At 55.3% G+C, this 25426-nt stretch overlaps 10 protein-coding genes across 10 annotated transcripts; 4 read left to right on the forward strand and 6 right to left on the reverse strand.

Annotated features, from left to right (window-relative positions):
- Positions 1-229: 229 nt before the first annotated feature.
- Positions 230-3391, reverse strand: PV07_05126 (acetoacetate-CoA ligase). Its single transcript, XM_016391999.1, has 3 exons — positions 2875-3391; positions 793-2610; positions 230-734 (listed from the first exon to the last, which is right to left on the reverse strand). Exons 1-3 carry the CDS (start codon positions 2998-3000, stop codon positions 567-569), a joined length of 2112 nt encoding a protein of 703 aa, XP_016249518.1. The 5' UTR covers positions 3001-3391; the 3' UTR covers positions 230-566.
- Positions 3392-4189: 798 nt separating this feature from the next.
- Positions 4190-6554, reverse strand: PV07_05127 (uncharacterized protein). The gene is made up of 2 exons (XM_016392000.1): positions 5980-6554; positions 4190-5911 (listed from the first exon to the last, which is right to left on the reverse strand). Exon 2 carries the CDS (start codon positions 5247-5249, stop codon positions 4578-4580), a length of 672 nt encoding a protein of 223 aa, XP_016249519.1. The 5' UTR covers positions 5250-5911; positions 5980-6554; the 3' UTR covers positions 4190-4577.
- Positions 6555-6776: 222 nt separating this feature from the next.
- PV07_05128 (uncharacterized protein) lies at positions 6777-8518 on the forward strand. The gene is made up of 2 exons (XM_016392001.1): positions 6777-7057; positions 7112-8518. Exons 1-2 carry the CDS (start codon positions 6980-6982, stop codon positions 8273-8275), a joined length of 1242 nt encoding a protein of 413 aa, XP_016249520.1. The 5' UTR covers positions 6777-6979; the 3' UTR covers positions 8276-8518.
- A 116-nt stretch (positions 8519-8634) lies between these two features.
- Positions 8635-10878, forward strand: PV07_05129 (uncharacterized protein). The gene is made up of 2 exons (XM_016392002.1): positions 8635-8768; positions 8821-10878. Exons 1-2 carry the CDS (start codon positions 8679-8681, stop codon positions 10336-10338), a joined length of 1608 nt encoding a protein of 535 aa, XP_016249521.1. The 5' UTR covers positions 8635-8678; the 3' UTR covers positions 10339-10878.
- On the reverse strand, positions 10816-13081 carry PV07_05130 (uncharacterized protein; the record flags this gene model as incomplete). Its single annotated transcript, XM_016392003.1, has 2 exons — positions 10816-12679; positions 12816-13081. The coding sequence occupies 2 exons, from the start codon at positions 13079-13081 to the stop codon at positions 11065-11067; spliced, it is 1881 nt and encodes a 626-aa protein (XP_016249522.1). The 3' UTR covers positions 10816-11064.
- Positions 13082-15102: 2021 nt separating this feature from the next.
- PV07_05131 (uncharacterized protein) lies at positions 15103-16349 on the reverse strand (the record flags this gene model as incomplete). Its single annotated transcript, XM_016392004.1, has 5 exons — positions 15103-15135; positions 15191-15277; positions 15326-15405; positions 15464-15955; positions 16010-16349. 5 exons carry the CDS (start codon positions 16347-16349, stop codon positions 15103-15105), a joined length of 1032 nt encoding a protein of 343 aa, XP_016249523.1.
- A 282-nt stretch (positions 16350-16631) lies between these two features.
- Positions 16632-18110, reverse strand: PV07_05132 (uncharacterized protein). Its single transcript, XM_016392005.1, has 3 exons — positions 17846-18110; positions 17707-17780; positions 16632-17646 (listed from the first exon to the last, which is right to left on the reverse strand). Exons 1-3 carry the CDS (start codon positions 17920-17922, stop codon positions 17039-17041), a joined length of 759 nt encoding a protein of 252 aa, XP_016249524.1. The 5' UTR covers positions 17923-18110; the 3' UTR covers positions 16632-17038.
- An 85-nt stretch (positions 18111-18195) lies between these two features.
- Positions 18196-20155, reverse strand: PV07_05133 (uncharacterized protein). The gene is made up of 4 exons (XM_016392006.1): positions 19843-20155; positions 19452-19794; positions 19195-19393; positions 18196-19146 (listed from the first exon to the last, which is right to left on the reverse strand). The coding sequence occupies exons 1-4, from the start codon at positions 20057-20059 to the stop codon at positions 18391-18393; spliced, it is 1515 nt and encodes a 504-aa protein (XP_016249525.1). The 5' UTR covers positions 20060-20155; the 3' UTR covers positions 18196-18390.
- Positions 20156-20957: 802 nt separating this feature from the next.
- On the forward strand, positions 20958-23265 carry PV07_05134 (uncharacterized protein). Its single transcript, XM_016392007.1, has 6 exons — positions 20958-21996; positions 22054-22219; positions 22326-22416; positions 22472-22524; positions 22582-22701; positions 22749-23265. Exons 1-6 carry the CDS (start codon positions 21713-21715, stop codon positions 22998-23000), a joined length of 966 nt encoding a protein of 321 aa, XP_016249526.1. The 5' UTR covers positions 20958-21712; the 3' UTR covers positions 23001-23265.
- An 802-nt stretch (positions 23266-24067) lies between these two features.
- On the forward strand, positions 24068-25298 carry PV07_05135 (uncharacterized protein; the record flags this gene model as incomplete). The annotated part of the gene is made up of 1 exon (XM_016392008.1): positions 24068-25298. The coding sequence occupies one exon, from the start codon at positions 24068-24070 to the stop codon at positions 25220-25222; it is 1155 nt and encodes a 384-aa protein (XP_016249527.1). The 3' UTR covers positions 25223-25298.
- Between the last annotated feature and the right edge of the window lie 128 nt (positions 25299-25426).

Genomic DNA, 25426 nt, shown 5'->3' on the forward strand with positions numbered 1-25426 from the left:
TGGTTTCACTTTCTCACTGCAGCTGGCCTGTCGCCTGCAAACAACAGCACCACCTCCAATCGACAGCAGGAAGGAGGAGGCCGATGGAGGCAATCATGGCGTCGCCAGCAGCCCTCGTCGCTGATACACCATTGTCGGCCATTTGCACGGCCAGCCTCACCACTCCCACGTTCTTGATGAAGACATGCCTGATACTTGAGGGTCGAGACGCACGTGTCTCACCTCACCATCAACGCGCGAAGATATAACCGCCGTGTCCTCTCTGGCTTTCTACTCGAATTAACTCAGCTTCAAACCATCTCTGAGACGAACACTGCTACCACTCCTTCCTCGTCATGCAGCCATTGAGGACATGGGCACGAGGCCGGTGCAAACAAGAGCTGAACTGCATGCACGTCACCACCGGCCACGGGTCGCGTATGGTCGTAATTCAAAGCACGAACTCGCTTCTGCAGCTGCGGAATCTCGCGGGTGTCCATTGCCCAATCTACATCTATGGTTCTACCACCTTTGCCATTCCCTGGTCTGAACCGCCTCAGCGGTCTGGCCCCAACGCGACAACCGCACTACAGTTTTGCCCTGGGCTCCGACATGTCAACCAGGTTCTCGTCCTTGGCGAACTGATAGTAATAGTTCAGACTCTCTGGGTTCAGTAGCGTGCCAGAAGGCTTGATGACCTTGCCCGAGACGATCTGTTTCACGGGCAATTCGACCTTCTTCAAGTTGACCGTCGTCTAGAAAATCCATCATGTCAACCACTCGTCACTGATATCCTAGATGCAGGGGACTTACCGGAATTTCTTTTGTCTCAAAAACATATTTGGGCACATGCCTGGGGCTGGTTGCTTTTCGGATGGCCTCCTTGACTTCTCTGACGAGCTGTGGCGTGAACTGATGACCCGGTTTCATCAGCAAGAACAACACCACCCTCTCATCTTGGTCTTGCGGTCTCCTCTGCCCGACGCAGATGCTGTCGCTGATCTGGTCCGTGAACTTGGCTTCGATGATGCTGTATATCTCGGCTGACCCAAACCGGACGCCGCTGGGGTTCAACACGCCGTCAGCCCGACCCAGGAACATGACTTGCTTCGTGACCGGATGGATCATGATGAAATCGCCATGTGTCCACACGTTGTCAAATCGTGCAAAATAGCTGTCGAAGTAGCGCTTCGGGCCATTCTCCCCCAAAAAGGTGATGGGCATTGTTGGGAAGGCTTGATACGCGACCAATTCGCCGGGCACGCCATCTTCGACTTCGACACCCTTGCCGCCCTCGATGGTCTGATCGAACACCTTGACCGGTACTCCGAGAGAAAGACACTGACAACCACCAACATAGAGTGGCAGGATGGGATTGCCTGTCCCAAAGCATGCTGCGAGGTCAGTTCCACCCGAGATGTTGTCCAATTGCACCGAAGGCGGGAACCCTTCGTCATAGACCCATTCGAACAACTGATCCGACAAGACCATCCCGGTGCTGCTGATCACCTTGAGGTTGCTCAGATCTGCCACCTTTTTGGGTATGACACCGCCGGTCTGCAGTGTCTGCAGGTACCTCGGACTGATGCCCAGATGCGTCACCTTCTCCTGCGCGACCAACTTGAGCAGATTTGTCAGGTTGGGCACAAAGGGACTGCCGTCGTACATGATCATTTGACATCCCGTGATCAAAGCCTGCACGCTGGCCAGATACATGATCCATCCCGTCGTCGTGTATTGGAGTTGTCTCGAGCTCGCGTTGATGCACCTGTGCAGCCTATACTCCTTGTGGCCCGAGACAATGACCCCGCCAATCGCGTGTACTATGCATTTCGGCTGCCCTGTCGTGCCCGAGGAATACACCACCAGGAAAGGGTCCGCGAAGGCCGTGTCCTCAAACTCCAGCTTGTCAGACTTGGCGGCGGAGATGAAATCTGCCCACGTCCTGGCTCTCGGCACGCTCGACACATCAGCCGGCGAATGCTGGAAGCGAGCTTGCGAAATGATGCCTTGAAACTCGTCCACGGCTTGCATCCCGGCCATGATGTCCTTCATCTTGGGCCGCAGATCGATCTTCTTGCCGTTGTACACGGCCCAGTCGTCCATGAACAGATATCGAGGCTTGATCTGGGTGAGTCGGTCCAGGATACCCTTGACGCCCATATCCGTCGAACTGCTGCTGAAGAGCGCTCCGAGCGTCGTCGCGGCGAGGAAGACGGTCAGCGTGTCGAGGCAGGTACTGGCCACCAGCGCGATCCGATCTCCCTTCTTCACCCCGTGCGCCCTCATCGCCTGACTTAACCTGCCCACTCTCTGCCGCAGCTCCTTCCAGGTGACATGCTTGATAGGCTCCAAGAAAGCGCCCTCGCGCACCTCGGTGCAAGCAATCTTGTCGTCCGCCTTTGCGGCGTCGATGACGGGCCGCCCGTTCGCGTCGCCGGAGAAGAGGATGTTCTGTGCAAAGTTCATGCGCACGCCGGTGAACCAGCGCGGGATGGAGTCCATCCGGGCGGACTCGTCGACGACGGGGTCGGGGACGGTGCCGGAGTAGACGATGGGGAAGTATTCGAAGACGTGGCGCCAGAAGGCCGATCGCTGGGTGACGGAGTAGTTGTACAGGGCGTCGTAGTTCTGCGCGGAGGTAGAAAGAGTGGCGAGTCAGCTTGGTCCATACGCATTCTCGCAGAAATCCAGAAATGCTCCTGTCCCTCGCTCCGAGAACTACGTGGATCCAGCACAGTCATGGATGGAAAGACACCCGTTCCCACGATGCAAATCCACTTCTCCATCCCCATCCATCCAGACAGACAGACAGACCGTATCCCAAAGCTCCATCCGTAGAAGCAAACACATATATGTAGGTAAACACTTTAAGATTACGGGATTCAAACATACCTCGAATCTGCGCCCGGTGGCCCTCTCCAGGCTCACCTTGAACTTCCACATGTCGGTGCTCTCGGGGTCCGGATGCTCCCACAGTTTCCGGGGGATGGGATGCTGCGGCTGCTGTCCCTGCGCCATGTTTGTTGCCTCGGGTTCTTCACTGGCTGGGAGTTTCCCTCGAGCTAGCTCCTCGTCCTCGTCGTCGCTCTCCTACTTGTCCTTTTTTTCACCTGCTGCTGCTGCTCCTGCTCCTCCTATCCGTGGAGGTCCAGTGGAAACTCGCTCAAAGAGTCCCTCGTGAGTGCCCCGATGAGTTTGTTCAGGTCGAGATGCAAGAAAGCGCCGTCGTATATATATACCTAGGTATACAACGTCGCCAATAGCGTCGCCCGATCGCGGGTTAATCCTTTCGTCACCGCCGTAATACTCCCCGTCCGGACAGACTGAGCTAGGTACGTCCTAGGTAGTTGTAGCAGGAATTAAATGCGGCGGAGATGTCAACGTCGGGCCAAAAAAAAAAAAAAATAAACGCCCCCAGAAAAGGTTCTTGGAGTGCCCAACCCAGCTAATACTGTAGCAATACTTTGCTGCACGTGGCGAATCGGGGGGGATGGACAAAAAGTGGGATTGTGTCTCACGCAAAATATCTAAACGTAGGTACATATAGGCTATAGTATGTGGTGTAATCGGGATATATATGTGTGTGAGTGAGCGATGGGGAAACTGGCGCGTGGGAACGGCAAGGCGGCATTGAAGGAGCATGTTCTCCCTCCACACGCATCTCGACTCACTTACATCCACATCCACACCGGCCCCCGTCACACAACTCCGAGCCCGGGAGCCCGGAGGAAAGCGATTCTGGAGCACACATCTAACCATTAACTCCTAGTTGGACCGTCAATCCGGTGGACTGGCTCCTCGCCCGCAGGTGTCAATCGCTACTAGCTACTAGCTCATTTGGACCAGCCACGCAGAGCCTCGGTACAAGTCCCGTCCAGGGACGAAGGGACAGGGAAATGTGGGGGAAAGCGACGACAACGTCCCGCATCATGGCGGCTCCTACCCGCGATTTGTTCGTGACCTGGGCGTCCAACAGCGACTCTGTATGTCCCTGATTAGAATCAACCCGTCTATCTCTGACAAATGTGTGCGCTGTTGCAGCAGTCCCGAGGTCCAGACAGAAAAGCATATTCGCGTGGACAGGTGCTAGCGAATGGGGAAGCACTTCTCGCCGAATAATCGGCGGAAATATACAGGGCGCGGGCGATGGTCCAGGAGGATTGGCGGAACAAGCCAAAGCCTCCCGGGAGCAAGAAGATTCGCTTCCGAACCCATATGGACGACGACAAGACGGGTACCCCATGCTTCGGCTCCCGTCCTCATTCGGATCCGGCCAGTCAGTTCAGCAAAGTTGAGGGGGTTCCGTCCACGAGAATCAGATGCTGTGCTTGACCTACGGCGAACATGGGGTGCTCTGGTATAAGAATGGACGATTGTTGGTCCCGTTTCTATCCACATATCGGTAGGCTTGCCACCATCATTCGCCATTTCACCTGCCAATGCCCGAGTAAGAATATCCCCGACGCACTGATTCTCCATCAGACCTGCCAAAGCATTCTTGATGCCCCTTTCCCACGTTGTTTCTTTGGTCTCCGCCTTCTCAGCTATCTGAGCATCTTCCTTGATGTCACACACCCTGGTCCTAAGGGCTCCAATCACGCCGCTGTGGTCTGTTTGGTGTGGGATCGAATAGCTTCGATGACCCGTGAGGGTTCATCGTAATTGGTGCTGGTGCTGATTTGGCACCTGGATTTGCAGTGTAGCGGAATCGGATGCGCTGGGATTGGATCTGCTGAACTGGGACCCGAGATCGGGCTCGCATGATTTGATGGCTGCGGTGAGTTGTGATCACCACTGAGAGTAGACCGTTTGGCCCATTTCCTCAGGGTGGCCAACGTGACCGGAAGCGCGACAGACGAGCTCTTCCGGCCTCTGCTCCTCCTGGACCTTTTCTTGTCTGCGTAGACCCTTTCCTCGCGGCCAACCAAAGCATTCAGAGACGCCATGTTCGCTCTTCTCCTCTCGACGATAGGATCCTCGACCAAGGTGAGACTGGACCGGGACGATGCTGATGCAGATACAACATGGGTCCGCTGCGTGTCGTCTATCTCAGCTGCTAGCTTCTCGATGATTTTTCGATCGCCCCGCTTGCTGCAACACCTGGCTGAGATCAATCCCGCCATTGCGGAGAGCAAGGCGAACCCGACGATGCTGCCGAAGACAAGAAAGAAAATCCAATAGCTGTTTTCTTCGGCCTCCCTGGGTGCGAGGGCGATGCCCTTTTCCTCCGAAATGAAGGCGGTCCGATGAAAAGGTATGACTGGCATAGCGATGGGTAATTGTCAGGCCGGCCGATGGGTGAAAGGGCTGAGATAGGTATCGAGTGGTAGGATTTCAGGGATCGGGCAAAAGGGGACGCAAGCGAGTGCAATCAACGCTGGTGCTCTAAGCTGGAGAGCAATGCGTAGATGAGCTCCCCAGATGCAGCAACAAATCACATAAGAGATATGACAAGCGACGCTATGCAACAGTAACGGTACAAAGCGATGAAACAATAGCCCGATGAGAAGAGGTAACGAGGAGAACGCTCAGAGAGGCTCCGACTTTGAAGGCCATGCACAGGACTTGATTGTGCTTGCCGAACTGTACGAGTCCATCGGCCTTGACCTTCCTCAACTTCTTTCCTGCTTTCTCAATTGTCCAATTTTATGCCGAAACTGGAACCCGGGCTCTTTTTGTGGTATGTACACTGCGGCTCAAATCATCGATGGCCACTTTCCGGTATGTTTTGGTCGGAAAAGTTTTTCACGTCTTTCAATATGTAGTCTTGATAGAAGCGAAGACAAAGATATGTTGCTTTTTATTCCAACGAAGCAGCGTCCCGCACGCCTGGGTCCAAAGAGCTATTTCTTCTTCTTCTCTGGCTTGGGTCGTCTCTCATTTCGACACCGGGTCCGATAGGATGAGATGATCGATGGCGCGGCCATACCTGCGAAGAACAAGGTTAAGTTTTGAACAACATGGCGAAGTTCATGGGGGATTCGCTCAATGGCTTACATTTGTTGAACTCCACCCTAACCGGAAAGCAAACTCGTGGGCCAGAAGCTCACCGAAACCCAGCATCATACCGTTGACGAAGGGCAGGACGAGGTTTATCGCGGCTCCTCTCAGGATCGACCATATCGTTGGCGGCTGATATATTACAACTGGCTGGGTGCCATTATTATCTGACGATTGAGGCGGTGAGGAAGACGGGGGTGATAGCGATGAATATGGCTCAGAGTCAGAGGGAATGGTCAATTGAGACCCTGATAGATCTTGAGGAGGTGAAGGCGACTGGTCCTGGCGAGAGGCCATGACGGAAAATGTGACGGTTCGTTGTAGATGGGGGATTGGATGGCAAAGAGATGTGGAAGAGCAGTCAAGAATGCCGCAGTCGGGTATTCATTCTTCCTCAAAGGAGCGACATGAATTGAAAAGGGTTGAGATACGTGTGAATTGCCCCCTCTTCGGAGCTCGACAAGGGGAGCTGAAATTCGATGTACGGATTTCTACCAGCTTCAAGGCAATGAGTGGAAGCTTTCGGTAGAATTGCTGTCGCCTCAAAGATGTTTCCAGGCACGAGATTCACGCCCCAACAAATCACGTCCTGGCAAGGCTGCTTAAGTAATAATGAGCTGCACCAGCTGGCTCAGAGTCGCCCAATTAGGAGCCTGCAAGCAGGTGCTGGCTCGCCAGCTTCTCGGCGAAAGACTTGCCTGAGGGCTTTGGGGGCCGAGGGGCGTCTTGGGGGGGGCAACTAGTCGTAAGGTAGGCGACTTCTGGTGTGACGTACTTTCTCAGCTGCCTCGCAAGGCCGCCGTTGGTTCATTTGCATCTGTTCTACAATTCACCGGTGAATCCTTTCAGTGTCACTCTTCGACTGTCTCGCTTGAGACAATACCAAGATATCGACAACTTCTCGCCACAGTTACCTTCTTTGCTATTTTCTATTTTGACATTTACCTCTCCTCTTGTCTCGAATCGTCCCTTCTGACCTCCAAAAGTCCTCACCACCATGGCGAATCCCGATCCTGCAGAACAGAACGCCTTGATCGCACAGTTCACTGCGATCGTGGGGACATCTTCCCGACAAGTGAGAGACCCGACGTGTGTCACCTCTGAGTCCAATTGCTAACTGCTCACACAGGCTCACCAGTTCCTTGCCGCAAACGACTGGGAACTTGAAGCTGCTGTGTCGAATTACTACGCCGCCCAAGAAGATCACACCGAGGACAATGCCGACGAATCAGACTATGTCGATGAAGAGGATCCAGACTCCTCGCATCAAGCTCAATCCCAACCTCCACATCCTACATTTGGCGCGGGTCGGAGATTAGGGGAGGGCTCTTCAGATTCCCAACCCGTGCCTGATGCCCCTGCCTCCTCTTCGAGCTCCTCTCAGCGCAACAACAACCCATCTACGCAAAAGAAGTTCGCTACTCTCGGCGACTTCTCTTCAGGTGGTGCGAACGGCGACGACTCAGATGATGATGACAAACAAGATCTGTTTGCTGGAGGCGAGAAGTCAGGCCTGGCGGTGCAGAATCCGGACGACCTGAGAAAGAGAATCCTGGAAAAGGCTCAGAAGCGTGGTCCTCCACCAAAAGAGGCTGCACCCAAGAAATCATTCTTTACCGGTTCAGCGCGCACACTGGGAGGCGATGATGCACCGTCACGTGAGATCCCCGCTGCGCGTCAACCTCGTGGCAGAGCCGAGCGAGTCGAACGTGTGCTGCATTTCTGGCAGGATGGCTTCAGTATAGACGATGGAGACTTGTACAGATTTGATGACCCCAGGAATGCTGAGATTCTCAACTCCATCCGGCAGGGACGGGCACCGCTGAACATCATGAATGTCCAGCCTGGTCAGGAAGTGGATGTGGAAATCAAGCAACACGAAGAGAAATACGTCAAGCCTAAGAAGAAGTACAGGCCATTCGAAGGATCCGGTCAACGTCTGGGCAGCCCCACCCCTGGAGTTCCTTCGATGCCTGGAAGCTTCACCTCCGAGACTACGGCGCCGGCACCTGCACCTGCCTCTGCAGCTCCTCCGACGAGCGAAGTGGATGAGTCGAAGCCAACCGTCACACTGAGAATCAGTTTAGGCTCAGGTACGAGACTGACCTCGCGCTTCAACACGACCCAGACTATTGGAGACGTATATGACTTCGTTCGACGAGCCGAATCGGGCGGCAGGGACTTTGTTCTGCAAACCACCTTCCCAACAACAGATCTCACGGACAAGTCCAAAGTGCTCGGGGATATGGCAGAGTTCAAGAGAGGAGGTGCTGTTGTTCAGCGATACATCTAAATCAGCGCGAGCATTGCATCACGTCGGAGTTGAGACTGGACACGAGCTTTGGGAACGGCCCTCAGCAGAAACTGCAAATTTGGGAGCTGCCAGCAGTCTGCTCCAGGATGAGAGTATGAACATGAGCATGGCAGCAACCATGATAAAAAGCTTCCTTGTGATTGAGATATTAGAAATAGAAAACACCGCATCAAAGCAACCTCTTCTTGCCACCCTCAAAGGTCGATCTCCCATGTACGTGAGCCACTCTGCCTTCGCTAGCTGCTTTGGTGCGGAGGATTGACAAACTCGGCGCACCTGCCCTCGCATGATCCACTTGTAACTTTTTATGGTCCATTCGCATCTGAAAGCTGTGACATGATATTCCCACGCGCGACACTTCCTGCAGCACACCGTGACCAGCATGTCGATATCCATGGGGTTGAGGTGGTCGGGTCGCGGGATTCGTGGGGCCCAAAGGAAGGTGGTTGTCGGGTCAAGAAATGGACGAAATGTACGATGCTACTGCTGCGAGTTGTCAATTGACGTGATACTAATCGCGACAGTTTTCCCATTACACCTTGAATTCTAGGTCAATACGAAGACCGGATACCTGTTCAACTCGATTGAACTCGTCACAGCAGGTTCGATCGCTTTCTCTCTTTGGCTGGGGCTCTAGCAAGCCCTCCGGCGAAGTTGAACACCCTTCCTCCCAATCGACTCCTCCTTCACCAGCATCAGAGTCCACTGCGCAAGCTTCAGCGCTCCCGTCGCAACCGACAATTGAATCAACACGGACAGTCAAGGCCTCGCACTCCACCTCGGACGCTGCTGACCCGTCAATTGCGAACGTAGTCGAATCAGACGCTCTGCAAAAGGTGGAAAAGTCAGTTCTGCAGTCTCAAGAAAGTACATCCGCAGTAGGCGCGGCAGCCGGTGACACACCGGACCTAGCCAGTGTCCCAGAAGGCTTAGGATACTTGAAAGATGTCTGTGGCCTAGATTTTGGCACGGGTCCGACTGCTCTCATGCAGTTCTGTCTGGAGCATATCCATGTCACTGGCGGATTGTCCTGGACGGCGTCGATATTAGCCCTTGTGCTGCTCATCCGAGGTTCAATCCTTCCTTTTGCAATCTCGGCGTCAGACATGACTGCCAAATTCCAAGAAATCAGCCCCATGATAAGACAAATACAAGCAAGGAGTCAAGAGGCTTTGGCAAACCATGATCGCACGGCGGTTTTGGAGGCACAGATGCAAATGAGAGAGCTCAGGAAAGACGCCAAACTCTCTTTCACCAAGATGTTCCGGCCGATATTATTTCAGATCCCGCTCGGTTATGGAGCATGGAATCTTCTGAGGAGCTGCTCGCAGTTACCCGTGCCAGCTTTCGAGGCCGAACACTTCCTGTGGCTAAGTAACATTGCCGTGACTGATCCAATCTATATCTTGCCTATAACTACCGCAGCACTTACATGGGTCAACCTAGCTACCACTCAAAGATCCCAGGGTGGGCAGTCTCAGCTCCCCGGTATGGGAGTGGTGCGAAACATTATTCCTCTCATCACGGGTGGCTTCCTTGCATTCCAACCAGCCTCCGTTCAGATCTATTTCTTGATCAACAGCTTTTTCACCCAGCTACAAGTTACCGCGCTGCAGAGCGCGTCTTTCAGACGTCTTCTGAAGTTGACCCCGCTGCCGCACCAGAGATCCGCGTCAGATACCACCACTCCATATTCACGGATGAACGTCCAGCCGACCGTGATCACTACTACTGCTCGAACCACCACTGCTGCGCCTGAGCCAACTCCTACAGCAGATCGCAGTCTCATCGACAAGGGGGTTGATTCGGTGAAATCCATGGGGAAGAAGGCGTGGCAGAACGTTTCCGGTTCCTCCAAAGAACAGATGGAAAAGAAAATGAAAGAAAAGCAATTGGAAAAGCAAAAGGATGCTGCAGCAAGGTACGAGGCCCAGCGAAGGCAGGACCTAGAGATCCAGCGATCATACCGGAACGCCGTCGCGAGCGGGCAAGTCCCTAACCCGGGTTCAGCGTCAACTCCAAAAGGAAGGGGCGAGAAGTGAGAACAGCGTTGTTTTGACGAATAGATTGCCGGGGATATTACAAGATCAACCACACTTGTGGTTCCATCTAGAAAAAGCGCGGTTTTCGTCTGCAAGCGATGGCCGCCAGCCTCGGGTTGTATCGTTTATTCTGCCACTACACGCTCAAGGGTCGGTCTTCACGAACAGCGAGAACACCAAAAGACGTCAAAAGAAATCTTGGAGCGATAAAGCGACATGTCAGATGGATGTACAGGAAACCAAGGGCAGGCGCACTCGATTCCCCAATATTCACTTTTGACATGTGTATTAGAACTCTCACCGATGGGCACACCGGGCTTTGCAGGCTGCAAGGTGTCCAGATTTTATGGCTGCCCCTTGTAGGTTGATGCCCGGGTGTATGTATAACTCAACCTACGACTCTCAAGTGCAAAGGATTGTTGGAAAAGAAGCCACATGAAAATCGGTCTGAAAGACATATTCTTGTACAACGTTCGTGTCGCATAGCGAGGGATATAGGGAGTACTTGAATCCAAACAAAAGCCTCATCTCTCCTCCAAAGCCCCCTTGCATGCTCAGCCTCGTCCGCATGATTCGTCCTCAACCTGCAGCCTCTATTTCCGACAAGACTTGGTATGTATAAGCAAGTCAGTCACACCCCCTCCACAGGTTTCGTCATTACGGCTTTCCGATTTTTGGTGGATTCTCTGTTTTTGCCTTGTCCTTTTTCTGCTGCCTCTCGCGCTCTCAATGCCCGTTGGCAACGCCATTGCCGTTCTTGTCGTCACTACCCTGCTCGCGGTAGTACGGCCTGGGCACGTTGTCGTAGTAGGGGACGACGATCCAGTTCTTGTCGTCGGTCTTGCCGACCATGCTCTTGGTGACCTCGGTGACGGGGTCGCGCGAGACGATGCAGTTGAGCAGGCCGGGCCGGTCCTGGGCGGTGAGGGCGCGGACGCCGGCGCGGACCTCGTCGAGCGACGCCTGCGCGATGGCGCCCTGGCAGTTGAAGCCCTGGGCGACGAGGTCGTAGCGGCAGCTGGGGGACAGGCTGGAGACGGCGCGCGTGGGGTCGGCGTCGGCGTACAGCAGGTCCTGGCCCGCGACGGACATGCCCCAGAAGAAGTTGTTGAAGACGACGGTGACGATGCGGAGGTGGTGGCGCGCGTACGTGTCCAGCTCCTGGATGTGGAAGCCCGCGCTGCCGTCGCCGTGCAGGTTGACCACCAGCCGGTCCGGGCATGCCAGCGCCGCGCCCATCGAGTACCCCCAGCCGTTGCCCAGGAAGCCCAGGTAGCCCGTCGCCACCAGCGCGGTGGCCGGGCGCGCGCGCTCCAGGTGCTCCATCGCCCACACGCCGGCCTCGCCGCCGTCCATGATGACGATGGCGTCCGCCGGCAGCGACTCCATGATGGCCTGCATCGCGAAGTACGGGTGCAGGCGCCCGTCGGGCCGCACGACCGCGTCCGCGGCGTACTGCGTCTTCATGGTCTTGACGGCGTGGATCGCCTCGAGCCAGGCCTCGTGCTTGTTCTGGCCCAGCGGGTTGCTGCCGCTGCCGCTGTCGTGCTGCACCTTGTCCAGCACCGCGGCGATGAACTTGGTCGCGTCCGCCACGATCCCCAGGTCCACCGCGTGCGACCTGCCGATCTCGCCGCCGTCCAGGTCGACCTGGACCAGCTTGCAGCCCGAGTTGGGCACGATGGCGCCCGACCGCCCGCCCAGCAGGAACCCCGTGCGCGCGCCCAGCAGCAGCACAAAGTCGGCCTGCTGGCCCTGGGCGAAGCGCACCCGGGCCAGCGCACCCGAGTTGCCGCCCCGGAGCGGGTGGTCGAAGGGGATCGCAGGGCTGTACTTCTGCGAGTAGAAGACGGGCGTGTTGGTCGCCTCGGCCAGCCGCAGCAGGGGGCTGGTCTTGGGGGCGTTGCGGTCCGTGGTGCGCGCGGCGCCCGTGCCCACCACGATGGCTGGCCGGCTGGCCGCCTTCCAGAGCGCGAGCAGCTCGTCGACCGCGGCCGGGTCCGGGGCTGGCGACACCGCCGTCGGGCGCATGACCGAGCCGTAGGACAGCGCGTTCATGCGCGGCGGGTGGAACAGGATGTCGATGGGGAAGTCGACCACCACGGGGCCTGGAATGCCCGACATGGCCGTCTTGAACGCGTAGCTGACGATGCGCGGGATCTCCTCCACCGTCGTCACCCGGTGCGCGAACTTGGTCAGCGGCTTGGCCAGGACCACCTGGTCGTGGAACCCCTGCAGGGAGTTCGTCTCGGCCTCGCGCAGCGGCGGCGACGATGTCACCATGAAGATGGGCGAGCGGTCCGCAAACGCGGTGGCGAGACCTGGGAGAGAGTTGGCGAACCTGCATCAAGACCCACGGGTCTCATATCAGTATGCTTTCCTTAATTTCAAGTGTCGTCGTCCATGTATATATGGAATATGGGCTCCGGGGAAGGGCGGAGGGCATCCATGTCCGGGACCACGCATATCAAACATACCCGCTGTTGGCAGTCACGAAGCAGCATCCCACTTTGCCCGAGAGTTTGGCATATCCCTCGGCCGCCTGGACGGCGGTGGTCTCGTGCCGGCTGTCGATGAGTCTGATGCCGGCCAGTTGACAGCCGATCAAGAAGGCGTCGAGATGGCCGCCGTGCAGACCAAACGAGACCTCGACGCCCAGCTGCGCCAGGCTCTGCGCCACCAGGTCACCACCGAGGAAGTCTCGCTTCTCCGGGATCTTCCATTTCAACTGCTGGTCGGCCATAGCTGGCGAAGTTTGTGTATCGATATGTAAGGTGGTCTAGAGGTTTGAGGGTCACCTTCTGCGAGGACAGGCCGTGCAGGCCTTGGGGGATGGGAAAAGGATTATAGAACCACTGCAACCTGCTATTTTGTTTACCTTGGGACTGGGTACTTGCCAGGACCTACCTCTCCCCTGTTCTTATATATTTTATGCACCGAGAATAATTCCTTAACCACGGGATGTGTCTGAAACTCAACGCCTCTCGAGTCTCATCCGATGCGAATTGGCGTCCCCAGACGACTCGAGTCAAGCCCGTTGACCACGAGTCCCAGTTCCTCTCCACAGGTGCCGCAAATCCTTCTGCGGGGTTCTGGGATGCGACTGCGATGGCCTGACTCGTCCAAAACTGACTGTAGGGTTTGCCTGTGCTGGTGGTGTGCACGCCCAGCCCTTCCGAGGTTGCGTCTCGGGACGAAGATCTCAATGCGGGGAGGGAGGGAGGATGGTGTCGTCCTCGATCTGGGGTGGCAGCTGTACAGTCACCAAAGTCCCACTAATCTTCGCTAAGGCGCCACAGGGGAGGAGACTCGGCAGGAAGACGGTTTCTTGATAAGTTTGTCGGGCTGGTAGATTCTGGGGAAGTGGAGACTGTTCATGTTAATTGAGGTAACGCGATAGACACTCTCGTCCGTGGCACGGAGAGATAGATCAGAGACACTTGGTATCAGAGGACTCGTGACTGACGACCAGAGCAATCATGGCGCCGCCCATCATTCTCTTCACCTACGACATTTCTGTCTTCGGCAGGAAGATGGACTGGTACTTTGCCCTGAGCGGCCTGAAGTACTTCCACTGCATCGTCCTCAACCGTCTCCCGCGTCCTGTCCTCGAAAAGCTCGGGATCCAGTACCGACGCATCCCCATCCTCGCCATCGGAAGAGACATATACTGCGACACGCGCCTCATCATCGACAAGCTCGAAGAACTATTCCCCGCGTCGAGGATAGGCGGGAAGAGCCCCTTTGAGAAGGGGCTGGGCCATCTGTTCGAGAACTGGCTCATCGACGGAGGCCCGTTCTGGCGGACCGCCGGCCTGATCCCCCCGACGGCCGAGGTCGTGCACGACAAGGCGTGGCTGCAGGACCGGGCCAACATGTCCGGGCGGACCTTTGACCTGGAGACGCTGAAACAGGGCCGCCCCGAGGCCCTGGCCCACGCGCGCATGTACTTCCACCTGATGGAGAACGAGCTGCTGGCCGACGGGCGGGACTACCTCCTCGACACCCCGGGGCCCACCCTCGCCGACATCCACGGCATCTGGACGTTCGACTGGACGCTCCAGGAGAGGATGCACATGTTCGAGTACCTCGAGAAGGACGTTGTCAGCGCGACGCTGTTTCCCAAGACGTTTGCCTACGTCGACCGCTTCCGCAAGGCCATGGCGGACAAGCAGGAGCAGAATGGCGCGCCGGCGGAGTTGTCGATCGAGGAGACCATCGACCGCATTCTCACTTCGGACTTCTTCGAGCCAGAGGGCGTCGTCGACCCGCTCGACCCGCTGAAACTGAAGAAGGGCCAAACGGTCGAGATTTTCCCCATCGAGTCTGGATTCACGCATCACGACAAGGGCGAGTTGGTCTCGATAGGCGTCAAGGAAGTGGTCATTTCGAGTAAACCAAACGTGGGCGAAGGGCGGCTCAGGTTGCATTTTCCTAGAGTGAACTTCAGGATCCAGCCGTTGGCAGAGTCGAGATTATAGCGAATGAGCCGTGCTCATGATTAGGGATAATTTGGATCGATGATCGAATAGACAGCCGTGGGTGCGTTGTCTCAACTTGGCAGCTGATAAGAGACTGCTGTCATCCCGACATATATCAGCATCTTCAGACGGATGCAGATCCACGCGAGGGCCTCGACATGTTGGGACGCATATCCATTGCATGCTACTGGCACGATGGTTTTACATAGATCCGCCACATTCACGTCTGTTGGTACAATCGGATTGCCTCGCAGAGACGTGCAAAGCCGCTGTCAAAAGCAACCTACCATGCGGTGTAACCTCCATCAATAACGAGCTGGGAGAAAGGAGTCAGTGGGTGAATTCGTTACGGGCCACACTCTACGACTCACATTCGAGCCAGTCATAAAAGAGCTCGCATCGCTTAGACAAAACAAAGCTGCCCCTCTGTATTCCGCGGGTGTCGATATGCGTCCCAGCTTCGAGTCGATGTTAGTAACAGGTGGTATCAGCGAGCGCGATCTTACCATATTCTCTTTCTCCCAAAGCTCCTTCAACTGGGGGTCATCCTCAAAGTTCTTCCGAACCATCGGGGTCATGATATTTCCTGCCATGCCAAAAGCGTTAGGTGGGAAAGAAAAGCGCGATACCCCTGAAATACGCACCGGGACACAAAGCATTGACGCGGATAGGCTTCCCATTGACGATTTTTCCCCATTCCATCGCCAGAGACCGGGCCAGCTGGCAGACAGCGGCCTTGCTAGAATTGTAAACCGACGAGTTGAAACCTTTGTTGGCGACCATCCCGCTCATGGAGGCGACAAGTAAGATAGAGCCACTGCAGTTGTATTTGATCATTTGTCGCGCGCAGCTGACGGCCGAGCAGTAGACTCCTTTGTAGTTGATGTTCATCATCTCCTCGATCTTCTCCGGCGTGTAGTCGAGCGCCGGTGTCACATTCTGCACTCCGGCGGCAGCAATCAAGCCATCCAGTCGATTATGGTGCGTGGCGATTTCCTCGATCACCCGGTCTAGATTGCCAGCCTCGCGGACGTCCACCTTGTCGTATTTCAAGGAGCCTCCATACTTGGGACCCAGGCGTTCCTGAACAGTGAAGAATTCCTTGTCGGGTTCCGGTAGCCGGTCGAGACAGTATACTAGGCACCCGACCAATGTCAACCGCGAGTCTCCAACTCAGGGCGTGTACTGACCTTGTCCTCCAGCTTCGATCAGGGCTTCCGACAAGGCCAAACCAAGTCCCCGCGCCCCGCCCGTGACCACGAACACTTTACCTTCCAGATCAAACTCTCGAAAGCGAAAGGGGGTGCGCTCGGGATCTGGTAGTTTCTCTTTGATTGAAGGAGCCTCGGCGCCGCCCTCTTTAGCCGCTTGTTTGGGCGATGAAGTACCAGAGCTGGTGCCCGCATAAGCAAATCGACTTCGTGAGAACTCTCGGTATTGTTGACAGGCAGATGGCGCTAGGGCTCGTCGAGATTTGCTATAGAATCTTGAAGTTGAACCTGCACCAGATGTAAAGCTGCGACACGCCATTGGGCTGGCTCTAGACGAAATTAACGGCATCGTGGAAAGTAATGGCACTGAAGGCTTTCACGGCGAGACGGAAACAACAACAAAGTTGAAATGCCGAATTGTGGTGTGGTGTGCCGAAACAAGTATTTGTTATGCCCTGAACGAGGATCGCCGAAACGGCATGCCGAATAGTCAAAGCATCTATCATCTTACAGGTTTTTGTAGACGAAGTGACGTTAGAGGGCAACGAGGGGCGGGGTTGACACGCAACATACCCACAGAAGTCGTGGCAATGATACAGAAGGCTGTTCTTCCGCTGGGTCGCGAAGAATTGCTGCTCGACTCAAACATTATACAATCGAACAACATCCGTGGCCATTGAGAAAAAGAATTGGAAGTGCTTCTGACGTGTTTTTATAACCATTGATATCATTCCCCAGTTTTGCTAGGTGATCTGTCGCGGCAGGACCAGCCGGGGTTCCTTCCGAAGCGCCTATCGGGTGGTTTCGTTGTTCGCCTGGCGATATCTGAATGGACCATCAGAGATCTTTTGGGTCGAGGATGAGCTCATGGCCTCTGGAGTGGCACTGATGTGGATGTGCTGATAAGCTGCTCAGATAGCGCTTCGGCTGGTCCACTCATCAGGCAATTGTTGGACCGTTGCGGTGTTGCTGCAGGGTGCTCTGGGACCGTTGAGGCTCTATCGCACGTTACGGGGACGAGTGTTCTTGGGTCAGGACCTTGGTCACCCGAATACAATAACCTGCTCCGAGAGCTGTTAGGATATGCCACCACCCATGCAGTTCCAGGGCAAAGGCAAGAGGGATCCCCAGCTGCTTTCTGGTCTCCCGTAGAGCGCCGCAATAAGCTGCGTCAATCACCCACACGACGAACCCCATGAGGAAGCACAAGCCGCCAACCCGGAATTGCTTGGTCCAATACCGCTTTTGCTCGCCTTTGAACCTGGTCCGGATCAGATACAATACTCTCGGCCAGATCGCGGTGACCAGGGCGATGAAGGTTGTGTTATGCAGCCACAGCTGATGGAGTGCGTAATGGTAGGCGCTGATGACCCCGAGAACAGCGGTCAGGCTCGAACCGAAGGCCAATTTGGCGGGTTTCGACCAGCCCAGGGTGTACAACTCGTAGACGAGGGCGGCGCACACCCAGAACATGGACAGGTCGTCGCAGACCTGCGTCTCGTATTTCAGGGTGAGATGGAAGACCAGAGAGAAAACCCCGACAAAGAACAGAGCGAGGTTAGAGGGCTGGGTGAGCAAGCTCTCTCCAGGGAGCAGCGTTCGAAATGCCCAGTACACTGCAAGGCGAATAGTTAGCTGATGCTGGTACGATGGGACTCTCCATCTAGGCGGCGCACCGTATGCCAGATTCGTGAAGCTGTTGACGAATTCGCCGATGTAGAGAGTGACGGCGTAGTCTTCTTCACAAAAGCTGTGCGCCACGTCAGTCAGTCCACCATGAAGCCACCCACCATCGACACTTCTCGAGAGACTCACTTGGCAACAGAAGTAGGAGGCCCCCAGTAGCCCAAGTGCGCCTTGTGATCGCCTGCGAAATTGCGTTCTAGGCCCATGATGCGATGGATGCTGATGTCTCCAAAGAGCTTTCGCCAAGAAGAAAAGCGGTCAAGGTGTCAAAAGTCTACAAGGAACAAGCAATGCGTCAGGCAGCACAATGTCTTACCCACAAACGCCACATATACAGAGAAAGATAGACGATTACGCCATGTGAAGGAAAAAGATGGATTTTATAAAGAGTTGCTCCCTCCGGCTGCCGGCACCAACCAACAATGGAGAAGATGCTTAGGCGACCCGATATTAATACGCACCGCCACGCCTTTTCAGCCGTACCTCGTATCTCGCAAGCTGTGCCGTTTCACTTTCTGACCGTCTGTCAGGCAACAACATCCATTATGCTTCATCGTGTTATGTTGGTACGACCCTGCTTAGGGCCATAGAACCATCTTCAGGACACTGATACGTGGAATACCTGACGCTCCTTCACCGCTCGCTATGAACAGGCTCTCTGCTCCCTGTTGGGACTACTTGAGCATGACCCGCAAACCCTTCGAATCTACAGCGGGAAATGGAGAAAAGTAGTCGTGTTCAATCTCAATATCCTTCCTCGTCGTCTCAAACAGTTCGGCATCAAACTCATAAAAGAAACTTGCAATGGTCAGATAGAGATTCATGATTGCAAGTTCCTTGCCGATGCAGCTCCTCCCACCACGTCCAAAAGGAACAAAGTACTTCTCGAGCCTTTTCAGTTCCTCGCCAGTCACCAGCCACCGTTCGGGTTTGAATGACAATGGTTCGGGATACACTTGCTCAAAGGTATGGTTGCTTCGAATCGCCATGCTGATGACTGTCCCAGGAGGTAGCTCATACGAGCTGTACGTATACGCCTGTCGAGGATTCACTCTCGCGAGTCGGCCCGAAACGCTGCATGCAATCCGCAATCCTTCATTGATCACTGCAGTAAGGTAAGGCAGACGTTGCAGCGTGCTGTAATCGGTCAAAGGGTCTCCTTTCCCCTTGGATGCTTCAACCGCTCCAGCCAACTCTGCCTTAAGGCGGCGAAGTTTGTCCGGGTTGGCGAGAACATGGAATGTAATGGTCTCCAGAGTATTTCCGGTGGTCTCACTCCCGGCGCCGACTAATGTGCGGGCTTCTTGCGTGATTCTGTCCACAGTCTTGTCGCTCTCTGGAATGGCGTCCGAGTTAATGATGCCATCAAGCACGGATTTGTCGCTTCGTTTCTCTGCATGCAGAGCATCCGCCGCCTGTCGCGCCAAATCCTGAACGGGGTCAGTTCCCAGCCAAGAACAACTCGGATACAACCATACTGTCTGGAAGTCAAAAGCCATCACTCCTCCTTCCGTCGAGGTAGCTGCGACAAGCCATCTCGGCATCCGCATAAATATAGGAATGATGATTGGAATATGACGGTGCCATGCGGCAATGTGAGAGATGACACGCGCCTGGCGATTGTAGTCATCGGCGAAGTCAATTGAATCAAGGAGATTGAAGGCTTTCGGCATGCAACTGTGTACTGTCAGGGTGATGTTTCTGGACCAAACCTCCAGTCTCGGCAAGAACTCACTAATTGGTGACAGAGTCGGCAGCAAGGCAGCGAAAGGCATTGGAAAGATTGACGGGCTTTCCCTCATCACGCATACTCTTCAGACGCTGGCAAAGCTGGGACACCTTTTCCCGCGAAGATGATTCCAGGTTTGAGATGGCTGAGGTTGCAAAGAATCGACTCATCGCCTTTCGCCTGGCACGATGGAGGTCGACATTGGAGGTGCCAAAGCCAGCATCCTTCGACGCGATGAAAGCATAGTACCAGGGATCTTTATCCAGGCGGCTAGTCACATTGTAGAATTCGTCGAAAAAGTCCGGGTCATGAATATGGACCTCGTTGGGGCCTATCCGTACAATGGGTCCTGCGAACTAGTTGGTGACCGCCGCAAAACCTCTGTATAACGGCATACCATATTGTTTATGGAGTTCTTCAATCTTGAATACAAACTTTCCACCCTGGATACAATCATAATAGAAGTCATAAAAGCGAGAGATCGCTGCAGCTTTCGGCCCAGGTATCTTGGAGAGGGGATGGAAGAACAAGCGATAGATAACGAGTATTGCAAGGCCGCCCAAGCTTGCCAATACCAATAGACCAGCGAGACTCGAGTACGAGATGACAGCCATACCTGGGCCGTGGATTATCCGTCCTCAGGGCGCACTTCTGATGGCATATCAAGTACGGAGGATGAAGGACAGCAGAATATCCTTGTGCAAAGGGTTGAAATTGCTTCACATGCGGGTGCAGCCTGTGCGGACGGAGTGGTTCACGGTTTGGGCGATAGCGTGCACTTCTGGAGACGCTCCGGTTCCCCATTCTCGAGACAGAAGGACACAGGAAGCGAACTGCCTATCTTGGGAGTTCAGGCCGGGATGCAGGGTTGGTGTGCAGACTTTCGCTTAAGGACAGGGGCCTGCGGTCAAGGCATGATGGAGGGCCGCAGAATTCGAGAGTCTGCGAGCAGGTGGTTAGCTGCATCTCACCAAACAGAGGCACCAAAAGGGGAACGATGTGCCTGCAAGAGTGATGGCCAGCAGGATGCTTGGGATGTGCTTCTCCAAGAAGATAAGAGAACGTGCCGAACCGCGGAAGAGCGTTCAAGACGCCAAATCTGTCTTCTCATCTGCAATCGACAATGGGCATGGGGCTCTCTCGGAGAGGGCTCTACTGAGTGGTACACCAGGCACATCGAATCCACAGGTAAGGTACCTGGCATGGTGTTCTCGGAGGCCCAAGTCCCGATCTCAATTCGAGAGTAGTTGAGGTGGTTGGTGGTTGGTGGTGGAGGTGAGTGAACGCTGCACCCATCGACGGTGGTGGCCGCACAAGCATCCACGCCTGCGCCCACCAACCACGATTGCACCAAGCACCACACCACTCTCACTCTCACCACTCTCACTACATCGCCCCGCTGTTCACCAGCTTGGAAATCAAAGTCACTGGCAATGGCACAATACTCTAGGTGCTGCATATTCCGCATAAGGGCGGGTCTTCTTAGAGGTACCCAGTACTTCCTGCGCTCCCGTCATCCTTGCCGAACAAGCCTCTCCCTCTCGCCCACTCTGCAGCGAGATGCATCTTTCTTCCTTAGGAAGTTGGACGGTGGTCCACTCATAGCTGGGAGGCTATCTTTTCCGGAATTACAACTCGCAAATATGTGGGACGACAGCCATGTGCAATGTGCGCACCGCGAACTCCCGCAGCAACGGCGCTCCTCAATATCAGCATCCGTTACTTCCTGCAGACGAACCGATTCGATTCGATCATCTAGCGCCACAAACGCAACGCTCTAGAAGGACAATCGACACAAGAGCCATTCTGCCACGCGAGTTCCCCACTAAGTGGAGGGTTGAACAACCCGGGGCAGTGTGCCTGTCCTTCACAACAACACCCACAGGGACGCCCTTAACGGCGAACGTTGGGGCAGCGACTATGGCTGATCAGTGCTTACGAGCCATCGCGTCAAGCTGCTCGCCCATCACCTTCAGGTGTGTGAACAGGTTTTCTATTCGCCCGTCCGTCGACGCTGCTTATCCGTCACCCAATTTTTGGTGGAGCCGGCATGTCTGAGACTGCAAAGGGCGCAGAAAGCCGCTCAGGATCTGGGACCTGCTGGCCCGCATTTATGTGCAGGCTGAGATACCTGGCCCCAGTCTGATAATCTCTTCTGTCGCGCTTTCCTTCCCTCTAGATCTCTTGATCGTTGCATACGAGGCGCCAGCAACATGAACCGCGCTCTTCTGGAGCCTGGAACCACGGCCGTTTGAGAAATAGTCTTCATGGCGGCCGGCGGTGACACCGATTCTGCTTATGCTGAAAGCATAGGCGCCTATTCCGAGAATACTTCTGCGTCTTCGAGCGTATTTGACTTTCAGTACGAGAATGGCCGCCGGTACCATTCCTACAAGGCCGGGCAGTATTTTGCTCCCAATGACGAGCAAGAGCAGGAAAGACTCGACCTTCTTCACCACGTTCAGTCCATGGTTCTCGGCGGAGAGCTCTACAAAGCACCGATCAAGACGCCCCAACGCATTCTCGACATAGGCACCGGCACTGGAATTTGGTTCGTCTAGCCTATCGGCCCACAAATCCATTGTTCTCCAGCTGATTCCTCGCCCAGGGCAATCCAGATGGCCGACAATTTCCCCATGGCAGAGGTTGTCGCCACGGATTCATCCCCGATTCAGCCGACTTGGATCCCGCCCAATCTGGAATTTCTCATAGACGACTGCGAATCAGAGTGGACGTTCCAGCGCGGGTTTGATTTTATTCGTCTTGGACATATGGTAGGTCGATGTTCAACCCATTGGTGTTTCCGAGCTTGGTCAAATCATGGAGCAAGCAAACATTCAACGGCACCATCATCTGGACCTAACTGATGTGAGACTACAGGGCGGCAGTATAGCGGACTGGGAAAAGCTATTTCAGCAGTGCATAGAACACCTCAGACCAGGGGGATGGGTCGAAATCATCGATTTTGAAGGTGAGGAGGCGAATGCGGTGCCAAGCAGAACGACCCTATTGACCTAGAGGTACAGCATGGGGCAGCACGGACGATAATAGTCTTCCTGAACATTCATTCTGGCATACGGTATGATTTCAAGCATCGATCTTGGGAGCAGCGACCGAGGCTGACTCTCCATGTCAGTGGCAAACCGAACTCAGCAACGCGGCAGAGAAATTCGGCCGCACAATGAACATAAGCCCACAAATCAAGGGTCTGGTGGACCGAGCAGGGTTTCAAGATGTGGTCCACGAAGTTCACAAGGTAAGATGGCAACTGCTTTTGTAGAGAGACCTAATGCAGTTGTCCAGGTTCCACTGTCCCCATGGCCCAAAGAGCCCCGTCGAAAGAATTTGGGTGTAAATATGAACATGATAATGACCGAAGCAATGCAAGCTTACAGTCTGGCACTGTTCACCAGAGTACTGTGCTGGGAGCCTGCAGAAGTCGAGGTCCTCCTGGCTGGGGCAAGAAGAGATCTGAACAACCCTGATTACCATTTGTATACTCGATTGCATGTTGTTTACGGGAGGAAGCCGCCACGACCAGCGCCGGCGCCTTGAGAGATATCAAAAGTTCTGGGATGGGCAAAAAGGCAATGTCTGTTTACAGGAATCAACGGTGGCTGGTGGGATCTCCGTTGCAGTTTTGGAGAGACAGCCACGTGGAGGAAGGAGCCTTGGGTAATGGGATCTCTCTGGGATATTGCGCGGGAAATGCTTTGTGCTCTGGGTGTTGTTCGTCTTGCAAGGGAAGAAAGATGGCGTTACGAACGGGTGGTAATAGTGCAGCAGTTTGTAGCGGTGCAAAGAATAGGGTGTGATTGAATAGCCCCGTCCCCGCCAATAAAGCACATATGCGGTGCATCCTTTTCCCTTCTGTTTGGTTTTGATTGATCAGCAAACCCAGCATTGTCTGTCCTCCACCTCCGACCCCCTCGCTATACCCGTTGACCGTCACCTCCAATTCCCCACCAAGCAACACAAGCATTCGTTCTGTATCTTGTCCAGGCTCAACGCCGGCCGAATTGTGCAACGACTCGCTGTGCTCGGTAGATGATGCTAAAGTCCGGCCCCGGCCAAGAAACCGCCCAGAGTCCCAGACACGTTGCTGACTGATGAAATATTCACTTATCCGCTGAATATAGGTACCTGATAAGATGATCCCGGCGTTAAGGGGGTGTCTGTCATACACGCGGGCCTTGGCTTTTGCGTATGATCGTTGGCCAGCCTGTTAGTTGCGTATCCAGCGTGCAAGTGTCGGAACGTTCCTCCTGGTTACTAATTGCCTGGCCTGACTGTGTCTTTCTTTCAAAGGGACCGATGGTGGGTGGAGCAGAGCTGGAGGGCTAAAAGGCAAGAGGATGCACAGGTGAGTCGGTATTTAAGGGACACTCGATACTCCATGCTCGAATGTGTTCCAATTCTTTTCCCCCTGAGCTTGAACTGTGTGGTCTACATACATATGCTTTGTCAGTTGACTTGTGGAATAGAGCGACGACGCGGGATCTATTCTGTCTACACCTCGATACCTATACCAACCCAGGGCTGAACTCTCTCAGCATTAAACGTCAAGGGGGAAAAGGAGAAGCATCTTGTCGCAGCCCAAACAAAGCCCGTGACTACCTACCATGGCATCCCAAGACCACGACCACCAAACGGCCCAGCTCCCGCCGCGGACAAAGTCCATCCTGGTCCTGGGCGCCGGCGAACTAGGCCTGGCCATCCTGGACGCCATCCTCGCGCACCGCAGCTTCTCGCCCGCCACCTCGCGCCTGACCCTGCTGGTCCGGCCGCGCAGCCTGCACCACCCGACGCCGGCACAGCAGGCGCAGCAGGCCGTCCTGCGCTCGCGCGGGCTCGCGGCCATCGTCGCGGCCGACATCGAGGCGTCTTCGCAGGCCCAGCTGGCCGCGCTGTTCGCGCCCTTCACCGCCGTGATCCACGCCGGCGGCATGGCCCTGCCCCCTGGCACCGTCACCAAGGTCACCCGCGCGGTGCTCGCGGCGGGTGTGCCCTACTACGTCCCCTGGCAGCACGGGGTCGACTACGACGTCATCGGCCGCGCGGGCGGGCAGGGCATGTTCAGCGAGCAGATTGGCGTGCGGGAGCTGCTGAGGGCGCAGCGGAGTGAGAGTCCAACGACAGGGACGAAAACGAAGACGGACTGGGTGATTCTCAGCTGCGGCATCTTTATGAGTTTCTTGTTCGAGGACTTCTGGGGCGTGGTTAGGAGGGTACCATCTCCCTCTCCATCTGCACCTGCACCTGCACCGGGGATCGAAAACAACACAAACGCGAGCGGTCAAGATACAGCAGCAGCAGCAGCAGCAGCAGCAGCAGGACAGGGAAAGACCCAGATCCAAATCACGGCGCTCAACTCGTGGGACGACCTGATCACCGCCACCACGGCCGAGGACATTGGCAAATGCACGGCCGCGCTGCTCTTTACGCCTGACTCTCCCGTGAACACCCCCGTCTACATTGCGGGGGACACGCTGACGTACGGCGCGTTCGCGGACACGATCGAGCGCATCGTCGCCCCGGCGGGCATGGAGGTCATCCGCCAGGTGTGGCCGCTCAGCCAGCTCAGGGCCGAGAGCGAGGCCGACCCGGCGGACATGATCAAGCGGTACCGCGTGGTCTTCGCCGAGGGGAGGGGGCTGAGTTGGCCCAAGGAGCGGACGTGGAGTGAAAGCCAGGGCATCGCGATGGTTGGGGTGGACGAATACGCCCGCGGGTTTTTTGGCGCGGACGGCGGCCGGGGGTCGACAGCGGCATCATAGCTGACGACGACGAGATCACCTGGCGTTCGACAGGGCGCGGTACCGGTGGCGACGATGGGCTGAGATCGCGCCTATGTGATAACAATGAGAGGTTCACGTTTGTGTAGATATAGACAATGAATGCATGGGGCGTCGGACAGCGCTGTAATGTTCTTTCTCCGACAACCTACAGCTTTGTGAACACCGCGCGCGATGTATGCAAAT

The sequence above is a fragment of the Cladophialophora immunda genome, assembly GCF_000835495.1.
Source record: "Cladophialophora immunda strain CBS 83496 unplaced genomic scaffold supercont1.3, whole genome shotgun sequence".
Taxonomy (NCBI): domain Eukaryota; kingdom Fungi; phylum Ascomycota; class Eurotiomycetes; order Chaetothyriales; family Herpotrichiellaceae; genus Cladophialophora; species Cladophialophora immunda.